This window comes from Bombina bombina, chromosome 5, assembly GCF_027579735.1.
Source record: "Bombina bombina isolate aBomBom1 chromosome 5, aBomBom1.pri, whole genome shotgun sequence".
NCBI classification, from domain to species: domain Eukaryota; kingdom Metazoa; phylum Chordata; class Amphibia; order Anura; family Bombinatoridae; genus Bombina; species Bombina bombina.
The window spans coordinates 677,374,224-677,390,829 of NC_069503.1; the positions used below are offsets into that span (position 1 = coordinate 677,374,224).

The 16,606-nt window shown below is 41.2% G+C and overlaps 1 protein-coding gene across 4 annotated transcripts in view; it reads left to right on the forward strand.

Annotated features, from left to right (window-relative positions):
- Positions 1–16,606, forward strand: part of ZCCHC2 (zinc finger CCHC-type containing 2) — a 228,741-nt gene that overhangs the window by 33,929 nt on the left and 178,206 nt on the right. For all 4 annotated transcript variants that reach the window (XM_053714634.1, XM_053714637.1, XM_053714636.1 and 1 more), the window contains exons 2-3: positions 11,242–11,347; positions 13,043–13,119. In XM_053714634.1, coding sequence (XP_053570609.1) covers positions 11,242–11,347; positions 13,043–13,119 — 183 coding nt within the window. The remainder of the gene's footprint in view (positions 1–11,241; positions 11,348–13,042; positions 13,120–16,606) is intronic.

Genomic DNA, 16,606 nt, shown 5'->3' on the forward strand with positions numbered 1-16,606 from the left:
CACTAACAGGAATATCAATCAAGAGATTGTGGTTACATCTTTGTGTCCTAATCCTTCTTCGAAAAAGGAACGTCTGCTACACAATCTAGATGTAGTCCGTGCCCTGAAATTTTATCTACAGGCAACTAAGGATTTTCGACAAACGTCTTCCCTGTTTGTCGTTTATTCTGGTCAGAGGAGAGGTCAAAAAGCTTCGGCTACCTCTCTCTCCTTTTGGCTTCGTAGCATAATACGGTTAGCCTATGAGACTGCTGGACAGCAGCCTCCTGAAAGAATTACAGCACATTCTACTAGAGCTGTGGCTTCCACTTGGGCCTTTAAGAATGAGGCTTCTGTTGAACAGATTTGCAAGGCTGCAACTTGGTCTTCTCTTCATACTTTTTCCAAATTTTACAAATTTGACACTTTTGCTTCTTCGGAGGCTGTTTTTGGGAGAAAGGTTCTTCAGGCAGTGGTTCCTTCCGTCATCCGTGTACTTTAGCTTTGGTATTGGTATCCCATAAGTAATGGATGATCCGTGGACTGGATACACTTAACAAGAGAAAACATAATTTATGCTTACCTGATAAATTTATTTCTCTTGTAGTGTATCCAGTCCACGGCCCGCCCTGTCACTTTAAGGCAGGTAATTTTTCCATTAAACTACAGTCACCACTGCACCCTATGGTTTTCCTTTCTCTGCATGTTTTCGGTCGAATGACTGGTAATGGCAGTTAGGGGAGGAGCTATATAGCAGCTCTGCTGGGTGAATCCTCTTGCACTTCCTGTTGGGGAGGAGTTAATATCCCATAAGTTATGGATGATCCGTGGACTGGATACACTACAAGAGAAATAAATTTATCAGGTAAGCATAAATTATGTTTTTTAACGGCAGGCACTGTGTTAGACACCTTTTCCAGTCAGGGAGGGCCTTCCCAGTTGTAGGCTGAGCCTCATTTTCGCGCCATTACTGCGCAGTTGTTTTTGAGAGCAAGACATGCAGATGCATGTGTGAGGACCAGAAAGTAGTTGGAAAAGTTTCTAGAAGGCGTCATTTGGTATCGTATTCCCCTCTGGGCTTGGTAAAGTCACAGCAAAGGCTGTAGCTGGGACTGTATAGGGGTTAAATTTGTAAACGGCTCCGGTTCCGTTATTTTAAGGGTTAAAGCTCTGAAAATTGGTATGCAATACTCTTAAGGCTTTAAGACACTGTGGTGAAATTTTGGTAAATTTTGAACAATTCTTTCATACTTTTTCACATATTCAGTAATAAAGTGTGCTCTGTTTAAAATTTAAAGAGACAGTAACGGTTTTGTTTTAAAACATTTTTTGTGCTTTATTGACAAGTTAAAGCCTGTTTAACATGTCTGTGACTTCGGATAAGCTATGTTCTATATGTGTGAAAGCCAATGTGTCTCCCCACTCAAAATTGTGTGAAATTGTGCCATAGCGTCCAAACAAAGTAAGGACAGTACTGCCACAGATAATGAAATTGCCCAAGATGATTCCTCAGATGAGGGGAGTAGACATGATACTACATCATCCCCTACTGTGTCTACACCAGTTTTGCCCACGCAGGAGGCCCCTAGTACATCTAGCACGCCAATGCTTATTACCATGCAACAATTGACGGCTGTAATGGATAACTCCATAGCAAATATTTTATCCAAAATGCCTGCATATCAGAGAAAGCGCGATTGCTCTGTTTTAAACACTGAAGAGCAGGAGGGCGCTGATGATAATTGTTCTGTCATACCCTCACACCAATCTCAAGGGGCCATGAGGGAGGTTTTGTCAGATGGGGAAATTTCAGATTCAGGAAAAATTTCTCAACAAGCTGAACCTGATGTTGTGACATTTAATTTTAAATTAGAACATCTCCGCGCACTGCTTAAGGAGGTGTTATCTACTCTGGATGATTGTGACAACTTGGTCATTCCAGAGAAATTATGCAAGATGGACAAGTTCCTAGAGGTTCCGGTGCACCCCGACGCTTTTCCTATACCCAAGCGGGTGGCAGACATAGTGAATAAGGAGTGGGAGAAGGCCGGCATACCTTTTGTTCCCCCTCCTATATTTAAGAAATTATTTCCTATGGTCGACCCCAGAAAGGACTTATGGCAGACAGTCCCTAAGGTCGAGGGGGCAGTTTCTACTCTAAACAAGCGAACTACTATCCCTATCGAGGATAGTTGTGCTTTCAAAGATCCTATGGATAAAAAATTGGAAGGTTTGCTTAAAAAGATTTTTGTACAGCAGGGTTACCTTCTACAACCCATTTCGTGCATTGTTCCTGTCACTACAGCAGCGTGGTTCTGGTTCGAGGAACTAGAAAAGTCGCTCAGTAGAGAGACTCCGTATGAGGAGGTTATGGACAGAGTTCAGGCACTTAAGTTGGCTAACACTTTTATTTTAGATGCCGCTTTGCAATTAGCTAGATTAGCGGCGAAAAATTCAGGGTTTGCAATTGTGGCGCGCAGAGCGCTTTGGCTAAAGTCTTGGTCAGCGGATGTATCATCCAAGACAAAATTGCTTAACATCCCTTTCAAAGGTAAAACTCTCTTTGGGCCAGAATTGAAAGAGATTATCTCAGACATCACTGGGGGAAAGGGCCACGCCCTTCCACAAGATAGGCCTTTCAAGGCCAAGAATAAGTCTAATTTTCGTTCCTTTCGCAATTTCAGGAACGGACCGGCCTCTAATTCTGCATCCTCTAAGCAAGAGGGTAATGCCTCACAGCCCAAACCAGCCTGGAAACCTATGCAAGGCTGGAACAAGGGTAAGCAGGCCAAGAAGCCTGCTGCTGCTAACAAAACAGCATGAAGGAGTAGCCCCCGATCCGGGACCGGATCTAGTAGGGGGCAGACTCTCTCTCTTTGCTCAGGCTTGGGCAAGAGATGTTCAGGATCCCTGGGCACTAGAAATAGTTTCTCAGGGTTATCTTCTGGAATTCAAGGAACTACCCCCAAGGGGAAGGTTCCACATGTCTCACTTATCCTCAAACCAAATAAAGAGACAGGCGTTCTTACATTGTGTAGAAGACCTGTTAAAGATGGGAGTGATACACCCTGTTCCAATGACGGAACAAGGAATGGGATTTTACTCAAATCTGTTCGTAGTTCCCAAAAAAGAGGGAACCTTCAGACCAATTCTGGAGTTAAAGATCCTAAACAAATTTCTCAGGGTACCATCGTTCAAAATGGAAACCATTCGAACGATTCTACCCACTATCCAGGAAGGTCAATTTATGACTACCGTGGATCTAAAGGATGCGTACCTACATATTCCTATCCACAAAGAACATCATCAGTTCCTAAGGTTCGCCTTTCTGGACAAACATTACCAGTTTGTGGCCCTCCCATTCGGGTTAGCCACTGCTCCAAGGATTTTCACAAAGGTACTCGGGTCCCTTCTAGCGGTTCTAAGACCGAGGGTCATTGCAGTAGTACCGTACTTGGACGACATTCTAATACAAGCGTCGTCCCTTTCAAAAGCAAAGGCTCATACAGACATCGTTCTGGCCTTTCTCAGATCTCACGGATGGAAGGTGAACATAGAAAAGAGTTCTCTGTCTCCGTCAACAAGAGTTCCCTTCTTGGGAACAATAATAGATTCCTTAGAAATGAGGATTTTTCTGACAGATGTCAGAAAGACAAAACTTCTAAGCACTTGTCAAGTTCTTCACTCTGTTCCACGTCCTTCCATAGCTCAGTGCATGGAAGTAGTAGGGTTGATGGTTGCAGCAATGGACATAGTTCCTTTTGCACGAATTCATCTAAGACCATTACAACTGTGCATGCTCAAACAGTGGAATGGGGACTATACAGACTTGTCTCCAGTGATTCAAGTAGATCAGAAGACCAGAGAGTCACTCCGCTGGTGGCTGACCCTGGACCATCTATTCCAGGGAATGAGCTTCCGCAGACCAGAGTGGGTCATTGTCACGACCGACGCCAGTCTAGTGGGCTGGGGCGCGGTCTGGGAAACCCTGAAAGCTCAGAGACTATGGTCTCGGGAAGAGTCTTTTCTCCCGATAAACATTCTGGAACTAAGAGCGATATTCAATGCTCTCAGGGCTTGGCCTCAGCTTGCAAAGGCCAGATTCATAAGATTCCAATCAGACAACATGACGACTGTTGCGTATATCAATCATCAGGGGGGAACAAGGAGTTCCCTAGCGATGAAAGAAGTGACTAAAATAATACAATGGGCGGAGGATCACTCCTGCCATCTATCTGCGATCCACATCCCAGGTGTGGAAAACTGGGAAGCGGATTATCTGAGTCGTCAGACTTTCCATCCGGGGGAGTGGGAACTCCACCCGGAGATCTTTGCCCAGTTGACTCAATTATGGGGCATTCCAGACATGGATCTGATGGCGTCTCGTCAGAACTTCAAGGTTCCTTGCTACGGGTCCAGATCCAGGGATCCCAAGGCGACTCTAGTGGATGCACTAGTAGCACCTTGGACTTTCAACCTAGCTTATGTGTTCCCACCGTTTCCTCTCATTCCCAGGCTGGTAGCCAGGATCAAACAGGAGAGGGCCTCGGTGATCTTGATAGCTCCTGCGTGGCCACGCAGGACTTGGTATGCAGACCTGGTGAATATGTCATCGGTTCCACCATGGAAGCTACCTTTGAGACAGGACCTTCTTGTTCAGGGTCCATTCGAGCATCCAAATCTGGTCTCCCTCCAGCTGACGGCTTGGAGATTCAACGCTTGATTCTATCAAAGCGTGGGTTTTCAGATTCTGTGATAGATACTCTGGTTCAGGCCAGAAAACCGGTAACTAGAAAGATTTACCATAAAATATGTAAAAGATATATCTGTTGGTGTGAATCCAAGGGATTCCCATGGAATAAGATAAAAATTCCTAAGATTCTTTCCTTTCTGCAAGAAGGTTTGGATAAAGGATAATCTGCAAGTTCTCTAAAGGGACAGATTTCTGCTTTATCTGTCTTACTACACAAACGACTGGCAGCTGTGCCAGATGTTCAAGCATTTGTTCAGGCTCTGGTTAGGATCAAGCCTGTTTACAGACCTTTGACTCCTCCCTGAAGTCTAAATCTAGTTCTTTCAGTTCTTCAAGGGGTTCCGTTTGAACCTCTACATTCCATAGATATTAAGTTATTATCTTGGAAAGTTTTGTTTTTGGTTGCTATTTCTTCTGCTAGAAGAGTTTCAGAGTTATCTGCTCTGCAGTGTTCTCCGCCCTATCTGGTGTTCCATTCAGATAAGGTTGTTTTGCGTACTAAGCCTGGTTTTCTTCCAAAGGTTGTTTCCAACAAGAATATTAACCAGGAGATAGTTGTACCTTCTTTGTGTCCGAAACAAGTTTCAAAGAAGGAACGTTTGCTACACAATTTAGATGTAGTCCGTGCTCTAAAGTTCTACTTAGAAGCTACAAAAGAATTCAGACAAACATCTTCTTTGTTTGTTGTCTATTCTGGTAAAAGGAGAGGTCAAAAAGCAACTTCTACCTCTCTTTCCTTTTGGCTTAAAAGCATCATCCGATTGGCTTATGAGACTGCCGGACGGCAGCCTCCTGAATCACAGCTCACTCCACTAGGGCTGTGGCTTCCACATGGGCCTTCAAGAACAAGGCTTCTGTTGATCAGATATGTAAGGCAGCGACTTGGTCTTCACTGCACACTTTTGGCACACTTTTGCCAAATTTTACAAATTTGATACTTTTGCTTCTTCGGAGGCTATTTTTGGGAGAAAGGTTTTGCAAGCCGTGGTGCCTTCCGTTTAGGTAACCTGATTTGCTCCCTCCCTTCATCCGTGTCCTAAAGCTTTGGTATTGGTTCCCACAAGTAAGGATGACGCCGTGGACCGGACACACCAATGTTGGAGAAAACAGAATTTATGCTTACCTGATAAATTACTTTCTCCAACGGTGTGTCCGGTCCACGGCCCGCCCTGGTTTTTTAATCAGGTCTGATGAATTATTTTCTCTAACTACAGTCACCACGGTACCATATGGTTTCTCCTATATTTTTCCTCCTGTCCGTCGGTCGAATGACTGGGGTGGGCGGAGCCTAGGAGGGACTATATGGCCAGCTTTGCTGGGACTCTTTGCCATTTCCTGTTGGGGAAGAGATATTCCCACAAGTAAGGATGACGCCGTGGACCGGACACACCGTTGGAGAAAGTAATTTATCAGGTAAGCATAAATTCTGTTTTTTTTTATTGAAGAGTACAACTAGGTAAACTCGTAAGAGCTTAGGAGTGTGCACGTGTCTAGTTCTCTACGGCAGCAGTGTTTTCAACATTATTTGTAGCTTTGTCATACAATGTTGTAAAACACAGCTGCCATATAGTACTAAAGATAGGGGCACTAACTAAAAGGTTTTATCGGTTAACTGTTCTGGTAAGATGGAGAGAGACATAAAAAGAAAAGCAGCACCCTTCTGGCACCCACTTGATACTTTAATACCATAACAATATCAAACATGGGGAAAGTGCCCTTCAATAAAACGTAACTTTTAATAAAAGTTTACAAACATGGTATATAAAATACGAGCAATTTATAAAATGGTTATAAAACCAGTAGCAGCTGCAGGGTGTCCCAGGGAGATGCAAACAAGAAATCATTTAACAAAACTATAAATAACACCCATATCATTGGTACACGTGAAGTCATCAAATTTGGGCAAGTTGTACCGATCGAGTTAAAAAGATCCCTAGGTCAAGCAGACAATGATTGCATGAAACCCTAAAAATGGGATATAGGTGGGACTTCTTTCAATCTGTGTAACACCACAATTATGTTGTCCAAAAATGTTAAAGGGGCATTAAACCATTTTTGGGTTCTTTTGGGGTTGTGGATTTAATTTTTCAGTTAAAAAATGTTTCTTAAAGGGATATAAAACAGTATACAGGTTTAGATGTTGATAATCAGCCAGTTTATTTAAAAGCACAGGATCACAGCTCCTTTATGTAAAGTTTACATCAATACAAACTTTATTCTGCCCATCGGTCTATGCCGTCTTTTTTAAGAGCTTAACATTCACAAAAAGTGCAACATTTTTTAGCGTGCTAGTGGTGTGCAAGTGCTTGGAAGAATTTTAGCATGTGTGTGTGTTAATATGTATGAGTGTGAATGATATATATATATTGATTTATGGAAAATGTGCTTGCTTTTAATAGGTAACATTTAATAGGTAACATTTTGGGGATACTCTCCTCTTCCTCAGACCAACCAGAGCATTACAAACAGGCATTTAGAGCCCTTACACACCTCCCATAGTGCAAATTGTGCTCCAACAAATCACCACAGAAACCATGTGTAAACAAACCTTATGTGAATTTCAGCAATACCTACACAGTCCCAACTATAGCATATGACACATCTCATTGCAATTCAGTCATTACTAGCACTGTATGAATCATGTTCAAATAGAATTTAATAAATGTTACCTCACATTACAATATACGTAATGACTCCTACATCAGGTGTCCTGCTTATTTCACAACTAACGTGTTTCATAATGAACTTCCAAACAGATCGCAATCTTCATAATACCAGCAAAATAAACGTAAAAGTACAAAGCGCACACTGTGCCGAGAGGTTTAGTATTATGGACTTGGATATTTCCGTAAAGGGGCAGGGTCACATGCCTTCTATACCAATTCACTATTGGTTACTGACAACACCCAGAGCGGGTGTCTTTACAACGCACTACCCAATAACACCTGTGTGTTGACCCACACCCACCAAACACACACCCATTACATAATAAATGCCTATTACATTTTACAAGTTTGAATATCCAGTGTGGTTAAAGTGACACTGAACCCAAATTTTTTCTTTCATGATTCAGAAAGAGCATACAACTTTCTAATTTACTCCTATCAATTTTTTCTTCGTTCTCTTGCTATCTTTGTTTGAAAAAGAAGGCATCTACGCAAAGGATCCAGCCAATTTTTGGTTCAGGACTCTGGACAGCACTTGTTTGGTGGATTAATTCACCCTCCAATAATCGGCAAGAACAACCCAGGTTGTTCACCAAAAATGGGCCTGCATCTAAACTTACATTCTTGCTTTTCAAATAAAGATACCAAGATAATGAAGAAAATTTGATAATAGAAGTAAATTAGAAAGTTGCTTAAAATCTGAATCACAAAAGTAAACATTTGAGTTCAGTGTCCCTTTAAATGCTACTTCAAATGTACTTCATATTCTATCAGTGAATTTCATTTTTGGAAGCATTTATTTGTAATGCTTTTTCTGGCTCCAACTTGCTTCTGTAAACAACTTGTATTATAAGTTTTATGTTAAGTGCACACTCTGTTGATTTGTTTTTCCTTAGTAAAGGTTTTAATAAGTTCACTTGAGGAATACTCTGAAACTGTTGACTCAATGTAGAATTGCAATTGAATTGGTCTATAAAAGCTTACAGTATCGCTTACTGCCATGTTATGTGATTTACTGTATATGCATTGCTTCAACATATTAATTTAATTTGCTGTGGTCATTTGTAGTTATGTCAGGACTCCCTTGGGTGTCTCAGTCCATACATAACACTCTGACAGGTTTGGGCTTGGCCTTTTTAAGAGATATGAAACCCAAACATTTTCTTTTGTGATCAGTCAGAGCGCACCATTTAAAAAACATTGTCAGATTACTTCTATCACATTTACTTTGCTCCCATGGTATTCTTTGTTGAAGTGATACCTACAGTATCCCACAAAAGTGAGTACACCCCTCACATTTTTGTAAATATTTTATTATATCTTTTCATGTGACAACACTGAAGAAATGACACTTTGCTACAATGTAAAGTAGCAAGTGTACAGCCTGTATAACATTGTAAATTTGCTGTCCCCTCAAAATAACTCAACACACTGCCATTAACATCTAAACAGTTACAACAAAAGTGAGAACACCCCTAAGTGGAAATGTCCAAATTGGGCCCAAAGTGTCAATATTTTGTGTGGCCACCATTATTTTCCAGCACTGCCTTAACCCTCTTGGGCATGGAGTTCACCAGAGGTTGCCACTGGAGTTCTCTTCCATGGCGACATCACAGAGCTGGTGGATGTTAGAGACCTTGTGCTCCCCCACCTTCTGTTTTGAGGATTCCCCACAGATGCTCTATAGGGTTTAGGTCTGAAGACATGCTTGGCAGGTCCATCACCTTTACCCTCAGCTTCTTTAGCAAGGCAGTGGTCGTCTTAGAGGTGTGTTTGGGGTCGTTATCATGTTGGAATACTGCCCTGCGGCCCATTCTCCGAAGGGAGGGGATCATGCTCTGCTTCAGTATGTTACAGTACATGTTGGCATTCATGGTTCCCTCAATGAACTGTAGCTCCCTGGTGCCGGCAGCACTCATGCAGGCCCAGACCCTGACACTCCCACTACCATGCTTGACTGTAGGCAAGACACGCTTGTCTTTGTACTCCTCACCTGGTTGCCCCCACACGCTTGACACCATGTGAACCACTTAAGTGTATCTTGGTCTCATTGGACCACAGGACATGGTTCCAATAATACATGCCCTTAGTATGCTTGCCTTCTGCAAACTGTTTGCGGGCTTTCTTGTGCATCATCTTTAGAAGAGGCTTCCATCTGGGACGACAGCCATGCAGACCAATTTGATGCAGTGTGCGGCTTATGGTCTGAGCACTGACAGGCTGACTGACCCCCCACCCCTTTAACCTCTGCAGCAATGCTGGCAGCACTCATACATATATTTCCCAAAGACAACCTCTGGATATGACGCTGAGCACGTGCAATCAACTTCTTTGGTCGACCATGGCAAGGCCTTTTCTGAGTGGAACCTGTCCTGTGAAACCGCTGTATGGTCTTGCCCACCGTGCTGCAGCTCAGTTTCAGGGTCTAGGCAATCTTTATGTAGAGAAACAATTCTTTTTATTCAGATCCTCAGAGTTCATTGCCATGAGGTGCCATGTTGAACTTCCAGTGACCAGTATGAGGGAGTGTGAGAGCGATAACACCAAATTGAACACACCTGCTCCCTATTCACACCTGAGACCTTGTAACACTAACGAGTCACATGACACTGGGGAGGGAAAATGGCTAATTGGACCCAATTTGGACATTTCCACTTAGGGGTGTACTCACTTTTGTTGCCAACGGTTTAGACATTAATGGCTGTGTGTTGAGTTATTTTGAGGGGACAGCAAATTTACAATGTTATACAGGCTGTACACTCACTACTTTACATTGTAGCAAAGTGTCATTTCTTCAGTGTCACATGAAAAGATATAATAAAATATTTACACAAATGTGAGGGGTGTACTCACTTTTGTGGGATACTGTAGGTAGGTGACTAGAGCACTGCATGGCAGGAAATAGTGCTGCCATCTATTGCTCTTGCAAATGGATAACATTCTTGCAAAACTGCTGCCATGTCGTGCTTTTCAACAAAAGATAGCAAAAGAAGGAAAATAAATTGGTAATAGAAATCAATGATAAAATTGTTTAAAATTGCATACTTTATCTGAATCGAGAGAGAAATTTTGGGTTTCATGTCCCTTTTAACCCCTTAATGACCAGCAACATACCCTGTACGTTGCTGATCTTTGGGAGGGATGGTGTAAATGCTTGGTCTTGCCGCTTGCTATTATATTTAAGAGTTTAAGAGATTGCTTACGATCCCTTGCTGTGTAGGAAGTATTTTGCAGCCTGCTCTTTGGAGTCCTGGTGGCAATCGAAGCAGCTTTTGTTCAACATGTGGTTGTGTGACATTATTATATAGCATTTGGCTGTGATGCCACTTTCTCCTCTCCCTGTCTGCAACATGGTGTCCACCCTCAGATTTTTTTATATAGATTCTTTGTTCATAGTTCATCTCTTGTCTCTTTACAAGATTCAATTATTTTTTTATTTGTGTTAAACATTTCTCATTTGATAGTTGGATAAGTTAGATTTTGTTTTGTAATAAAATTAATAACTTTTTAAACTTGTTCACCAACCTTGCAAATTAAATGCCAGTTTGACTTTCCATCTGAAGGGGTTAGATGCCCTTCCTCTAGATTATTAGTTATTGTTTTAAAATGTTAGGAATTTGGCTATTAGAATTTTACTTTTAAGAGTATCTTTTTTTGGATGTCATTCTTGGCAGTTCTAAAAAATTAGTTCTATTTATTTGTCCATTGTTAAAATTATTATTATAATCTATAAAGTGCTTATAAAGAGCAGGTAAATTCTGTGTGACCTCATCAGGAATAAATAAGTTCTTTAATATGTGTGTATTGTATGAGGGTATAAAACTGTATTTTTTTTTCTTCTAGGGGAATGTTCATGAATATTTGCCAAGCGGTGAAAATCATATGGTAGAGAGCTGTTCTGCTGCTCACAATGGGGTCTCTGCAACATCTCACAAACTACAGCGAGAAGGTATGGACAAACCTAAAACATTTCTCCTGCTTGGACATTACAAGTGCCCTCTGTAGAAGACACAGGTTGGCCATAGCATACATATATTTATTTTCATACTCCTATATATGCTCTTGCTATTATGGGGTATTAGAGAACAGAGGTACTTGTAGGAAGGTGTAGGCAGTCTGCCCCCCCCCTCTTTGTGTGGAGTGCTGTAGGGTATGTGATGTAGCTGATTTTCTGCAACATGCTGTATGTCAGATGGAAAGTTTGAATATTATTTTACAACTTTAAAGTCATGGTCGATTTTTGGTTTGAAAGTCGCTAGTCAAAACGCAATTTAAAGTGTAGTTTTCTACATAAAGACTCCTTTTTCCTGGTTGTTTTAATCTTAATATTTACAACCGGAAATGTTTTTTTTATTTTATTAAATATTAAGTTATCAGATTAGTTTTACAGTTATAAATATACTGATTATGTTATACCATTAGAAATACATAGATAATTGTTAAATCTTTTCTAGATGGAACTATCATTGATACTTAGACTACTTTTCTGCTGTGCTTTATTGGATAGAGAAATAGAATTATTACCTTAACCCTTTCATGCCGGGTTTAATTTTTCTACATCTGAACAACGCTCCGATGTAAATAAATTAAAATTATGCATGCAATCGCGAGATTTCAATGATGGGATTGGGCCAGGGGGGGGGCGAGCCTACAATGCTAGGCACACCCACCATGACCGTTCCCATTCAGGAAGCGCCATTTGCTTCAGTACAGCCAAACGGCTAGGATGTTCCATGCCATCCTAACGGCGCTAAAGCCCATCGCCGTTAGGATGCCATGGAACGTCCTAACTTTGAGAAAAGCTTAATAACATCTGAAATAGTTTTATTTAACTAAAACAAAAAAAATTTATAGGTTTTTTTTTTTTTTTTTTTTTTTTTTACTGCTTGCCCTTCCATTCTCGCACTTAGCTCCTTGTGCAGATCTATTACTTCTCAAACGCTTCTATTCAATAAGATTCTTGAAACCTTAGGGTTGATGTGTACATATATTTGCAGAGGAACAATGGAATTAAGATCTTTTTACTCAACACTGTTTTTTTTTTTTTTGTAACATTTTTGCTTTAAAGAAAAGGCGCTTGATAACTGCAAAACCAAGATAATGAAAATCTTCTACACAGAAGAAAATTCCCAAAATGTATCTTATAGAAATGTCAGAGCATCACATTGTGAATGGATTGGATTTTCTTTACCAAAAAATGTAGACATTGCAGACATAAATAATACAGCCTTGTGCTACCTATTTAAAAACTAAAATCGAATTCTTATTTCAGGATACCATGTATCTTACATATACAAAAATTATTTTTAGATAGATATTCCTCAAAGGACATTTTTATTAAAGTTGTAGTTAAATTTTTTTTAAAAATGCACTAAAACTCATTTTTAAAATTGGTGTATTTTGAATTTGTACTGCTGTTGATATAGCAGTTATAAATAATGTCATTGATGGGAATAAGGAAAATCTGTGATTTGGATGCATTACATTTTGTATATCTGCACATAGGAAATAAACCATCCATAGATTTGGTGTATAAATAAACACTTTGTATATCCTTAAAGGTGAGCCTCCTTTAGAGCGCTAAAGTTAATTTTCTTTTGAAGAAACCAATTTACTGAATTAATCAATTGTTTTCTTTTAACAGCTGTACATATTGAGAAGATATCTTTTATAGGTGTGCAAACAAAGAGGGCAGAGAAGAATTTGGAGTACACCTTTAAGGTGAGTGTGTTTATTTACAAGCATGTTATTTCATTGCTGTACATTGTTTGGTAAATGTTAAGTCAAGTTAAAGGGACTTTAAACTGCTGGCTACCACTACAGTAGTATAGTTACTACTCACCATAGTATTTTTTCTCTTGTTAAGTGTGTTCAGTCCACGGGTCATCCATTACTTATGGGATATATTCTCCTCCCCAACAGGAAGTTGCAAGAGGATCACCCAAGCAGAGCTGCTATATAGCTCCTCCCCTCACATGTCATATCCAGTCATTCTCTTGCAAGTCTCAACATAGAAGGAGGTCCGCGAGAGGAGTGGTGTTTTATACTTAATTTATTTCTTCAATCAAAAGTTTGTTATTTTTAAATGGCACCGGAGTGTGCTGTTTTTCTCTCAGGCAGTATTTAGAAGAAGAATCTGCCTGCGTTTTCAATGATCTTAGCAGACGTAACTAAGATCCACTGGCTGTTCTCGCACATTCTGAGGAGTGGGGTAACTTCAGAAAAGGGAATAGCATGCGGGGTCCCCCGCAAATGAGGTATGTGCAGTAATATTTTCTAGGAATGGAATTGACTAAGAAAACACTGCTGTTACCCATATGATGTAAGTACAGCCTTTAATGCAGTAGTAGCGACTGGTATCAGGCTGATAAATGTATGCACAGTTGAGTTATTTTCTAGGGACTAGAATTTGACTGAGAAAATACTGTTAATACTGAAATAAATGTATGAGCCTTAACTGCAGTAGAAGCGACTGGTAGCAGGCTTAGTGATAACTTTGCATAACACTGGAAAGTTGTTTTTAAAACGTTTACTGGCATGTTATTCGTTTTGTGAGGTACTTTGGTGATAAATCTTTTTGGGCATGATTTTTTTCCATATGGCTAACGTATATTTCTGCATAGAAACCGTTGTAACAGGTCTCCCACTGTTGTAATATGAGTGGGAGGGGCCTTTTTTAGTGCCTTGTTGCGCAGTTAAAATTCTTGCACAGTCTTCCTGCTTCTTCCTCCTTGATCCAGGACGTCTCCAGAGGGCGCAGGGGTCTTCAAAATTCATTTCCAGGGAGGTAATCAGTCACAGCAGACCTGTGACAGTGTGTTTGACTGTGATAAAAGCGTTAAATCTTAAATTGATTATCCGTTTTTGGGTATTGAGGGGTTAATCATCCGTTTGCTAGTGGGTGCAATCCTCTGCTAAATTCATACATTTACTGTTAAAATTGTTGGCTATAACTGAATAGTTCATTGTTATTTCAACTGTGACAGTTTTTTTGTGTTTTTTAAAAGCGCTGCAGCGTTTGTTTGTTTTTTCTATTGCTTGTAAATTTCTTGAAAGATTTTTTCCAAGCTTGCTAGCCTTCATTGCTAGTCTGTTTAAACATGTCTGATACAGATGAATCTGCTTGTTCATTATGTTTAAAAGCCAATGTGGAGCCTAATAGAAATATGTGTACCAATTGTATTGATGTTACTTTAAATAAAAGTCAGTCTTTACCGGTAAATTATCACCAGACAACGAGGGGGAAGTTATGCCGCCTAACTCTCCTCACGCTTCAGTACCTTCGCCTCCCGCTCAGGAGGTGCGTGAGATTGTGGCGCCAAGTACATCAAGGCCCTTACAAATCACTTTGCATGATATGGCTAATGTTATGAAAGAAGTATTATCTAATTTGCCTGAGTTAAGAGGCAAGCGCGATAGCTCTGGGTTTAGAACAGAGCGCGCCGATGACACGAGAGCCATGTCCGATATTGCGTCACAATTTGCAGAACATGAGGACGGAGAGCTTCATTCTGTGGATGACTGATCTGATCCGGGGAGACCGGATTCAGAAATTTCAAATTTTAAATTTAAGCTTGAGAACCTCCGTGTATTGCTAGGGGAGGTGTTAGCGGCTCTGAACGATTGCGACACGGTTGCAATCCCAGAGAAATTATGTAGGCTGGATAAATACTATGCGGTACCGGTGTGTACTGACGTTTTTCCTATACCTAAAAGGCTTACAGAGATTATTAGCAAGGAGTGGGATAGACCCGGTGTGCCCTTTTCCCCTCCTCCGATATTTAGAAAAATGTTCCCAATAGACGCCACCACACGAGACTTATGGCAGACGGTCCCTAAGGTGGAGGGAGCAGTTTCTACTTTAGCCAAGCGTACCACTATCCCGGTGGAGGATAGTTGTGCTTTCTCAGATCCAATGGATAAAAAATTAGAAGGTTACCTTAAGAAAATGTTTGTTCAACAAGGTTTCATATTACAGCCCCTTGCATGCATTGCGCCCGTCACTGCTGCAGCGGCATTCTGGTTTGAGTCTCTGGAAGAGGCTATTCGCACAGCACCATTGGATGAGATTATGAACAAGCTTAAAGCCCTTAAGCTAGCTAATGCTTTTGTTTCGGATGCTGTTGTGCATTTAACCAAACTAACGGCTAAGAACTCCGAATTCGCCATCCAGGCGCGCAGATCGCTATGGCTTATATCCTGGTCAGCAGATGTAACTTCTAAATCTAAATTGCTTAATATTCCTTTCAAAGGGCAAACCTTATTCGGGCCCGGCTTGAAAGAAATTATTGCTGACATTACTGGAGGTAAGGGTCACACCCTTCCTCAGGACAGGGCCAAATCAAAGGCCAAACAGTCTAATTTTTGTGCCTTTCGAAACTTCAAGGCAGGAGCAGCATCAACTTCCTCCGCCACAAAACAGAAAGGAACTGTTGCTCGTTACAAACAGGGCTGGAAAACTAACCAGTCCTGGAACAAGGGCAAGCAGGCCAGAAAGCCTACTACTGCCCCTAAGACAGCATGAAGAGAGGGCCCCCTATCCGGAAACGGATCTAGTGGGGGGCAGACTTTCTCTCTTCGCCCAGGCCTGGGCAAGAGATGTCCAGGATCCCTGGGCGTTGGAGATCATATCTCAGGGATACCTTCTGAACTTCAAAACTTCTCCTCCACAAGGGAGATTTCATCTGTCAAGGTTATCAACAAACCTAATAAAGAAAGAGAGGCATTTCTACGATGTGTACAAGACCTCTTAGTAATGGGAGTGATCCACCCGGTTCCGCGGACGGAACAAGGGCAAGGTTTTTACTCAAATCTGTTTGTGGTTCCCAAAAAAGAGGGAACCTTCAGGCCAATCTTGGACCTGAAGATCTTAAACAAATTCCTAAGAGTTCCATCGTTCAAAATGGAAACTATTCGAACCATCCTACCCATGATCCAAGAGGGTCAGTATATGACCACAGTGAACTTGGATGCCTACCTTCACATACCGATTCACAAGGATCATTATCGGTACCTAAGGTTTGCCTTTCTAGACAGGCATTACCAGTTTGTAGCTCTTCCCTTCGGGTTGGCTACGGCACCGAGAATTTTTACAAAGGTTCTGGGCTCGCTTCTGGCGGTACTAAGACCGCCAAGCATAGCGGTGGCTCCGTACCTAGACGACATCCTGATACAAGCGTCAACTTTTCAAAATGCAAAGTCTCATACA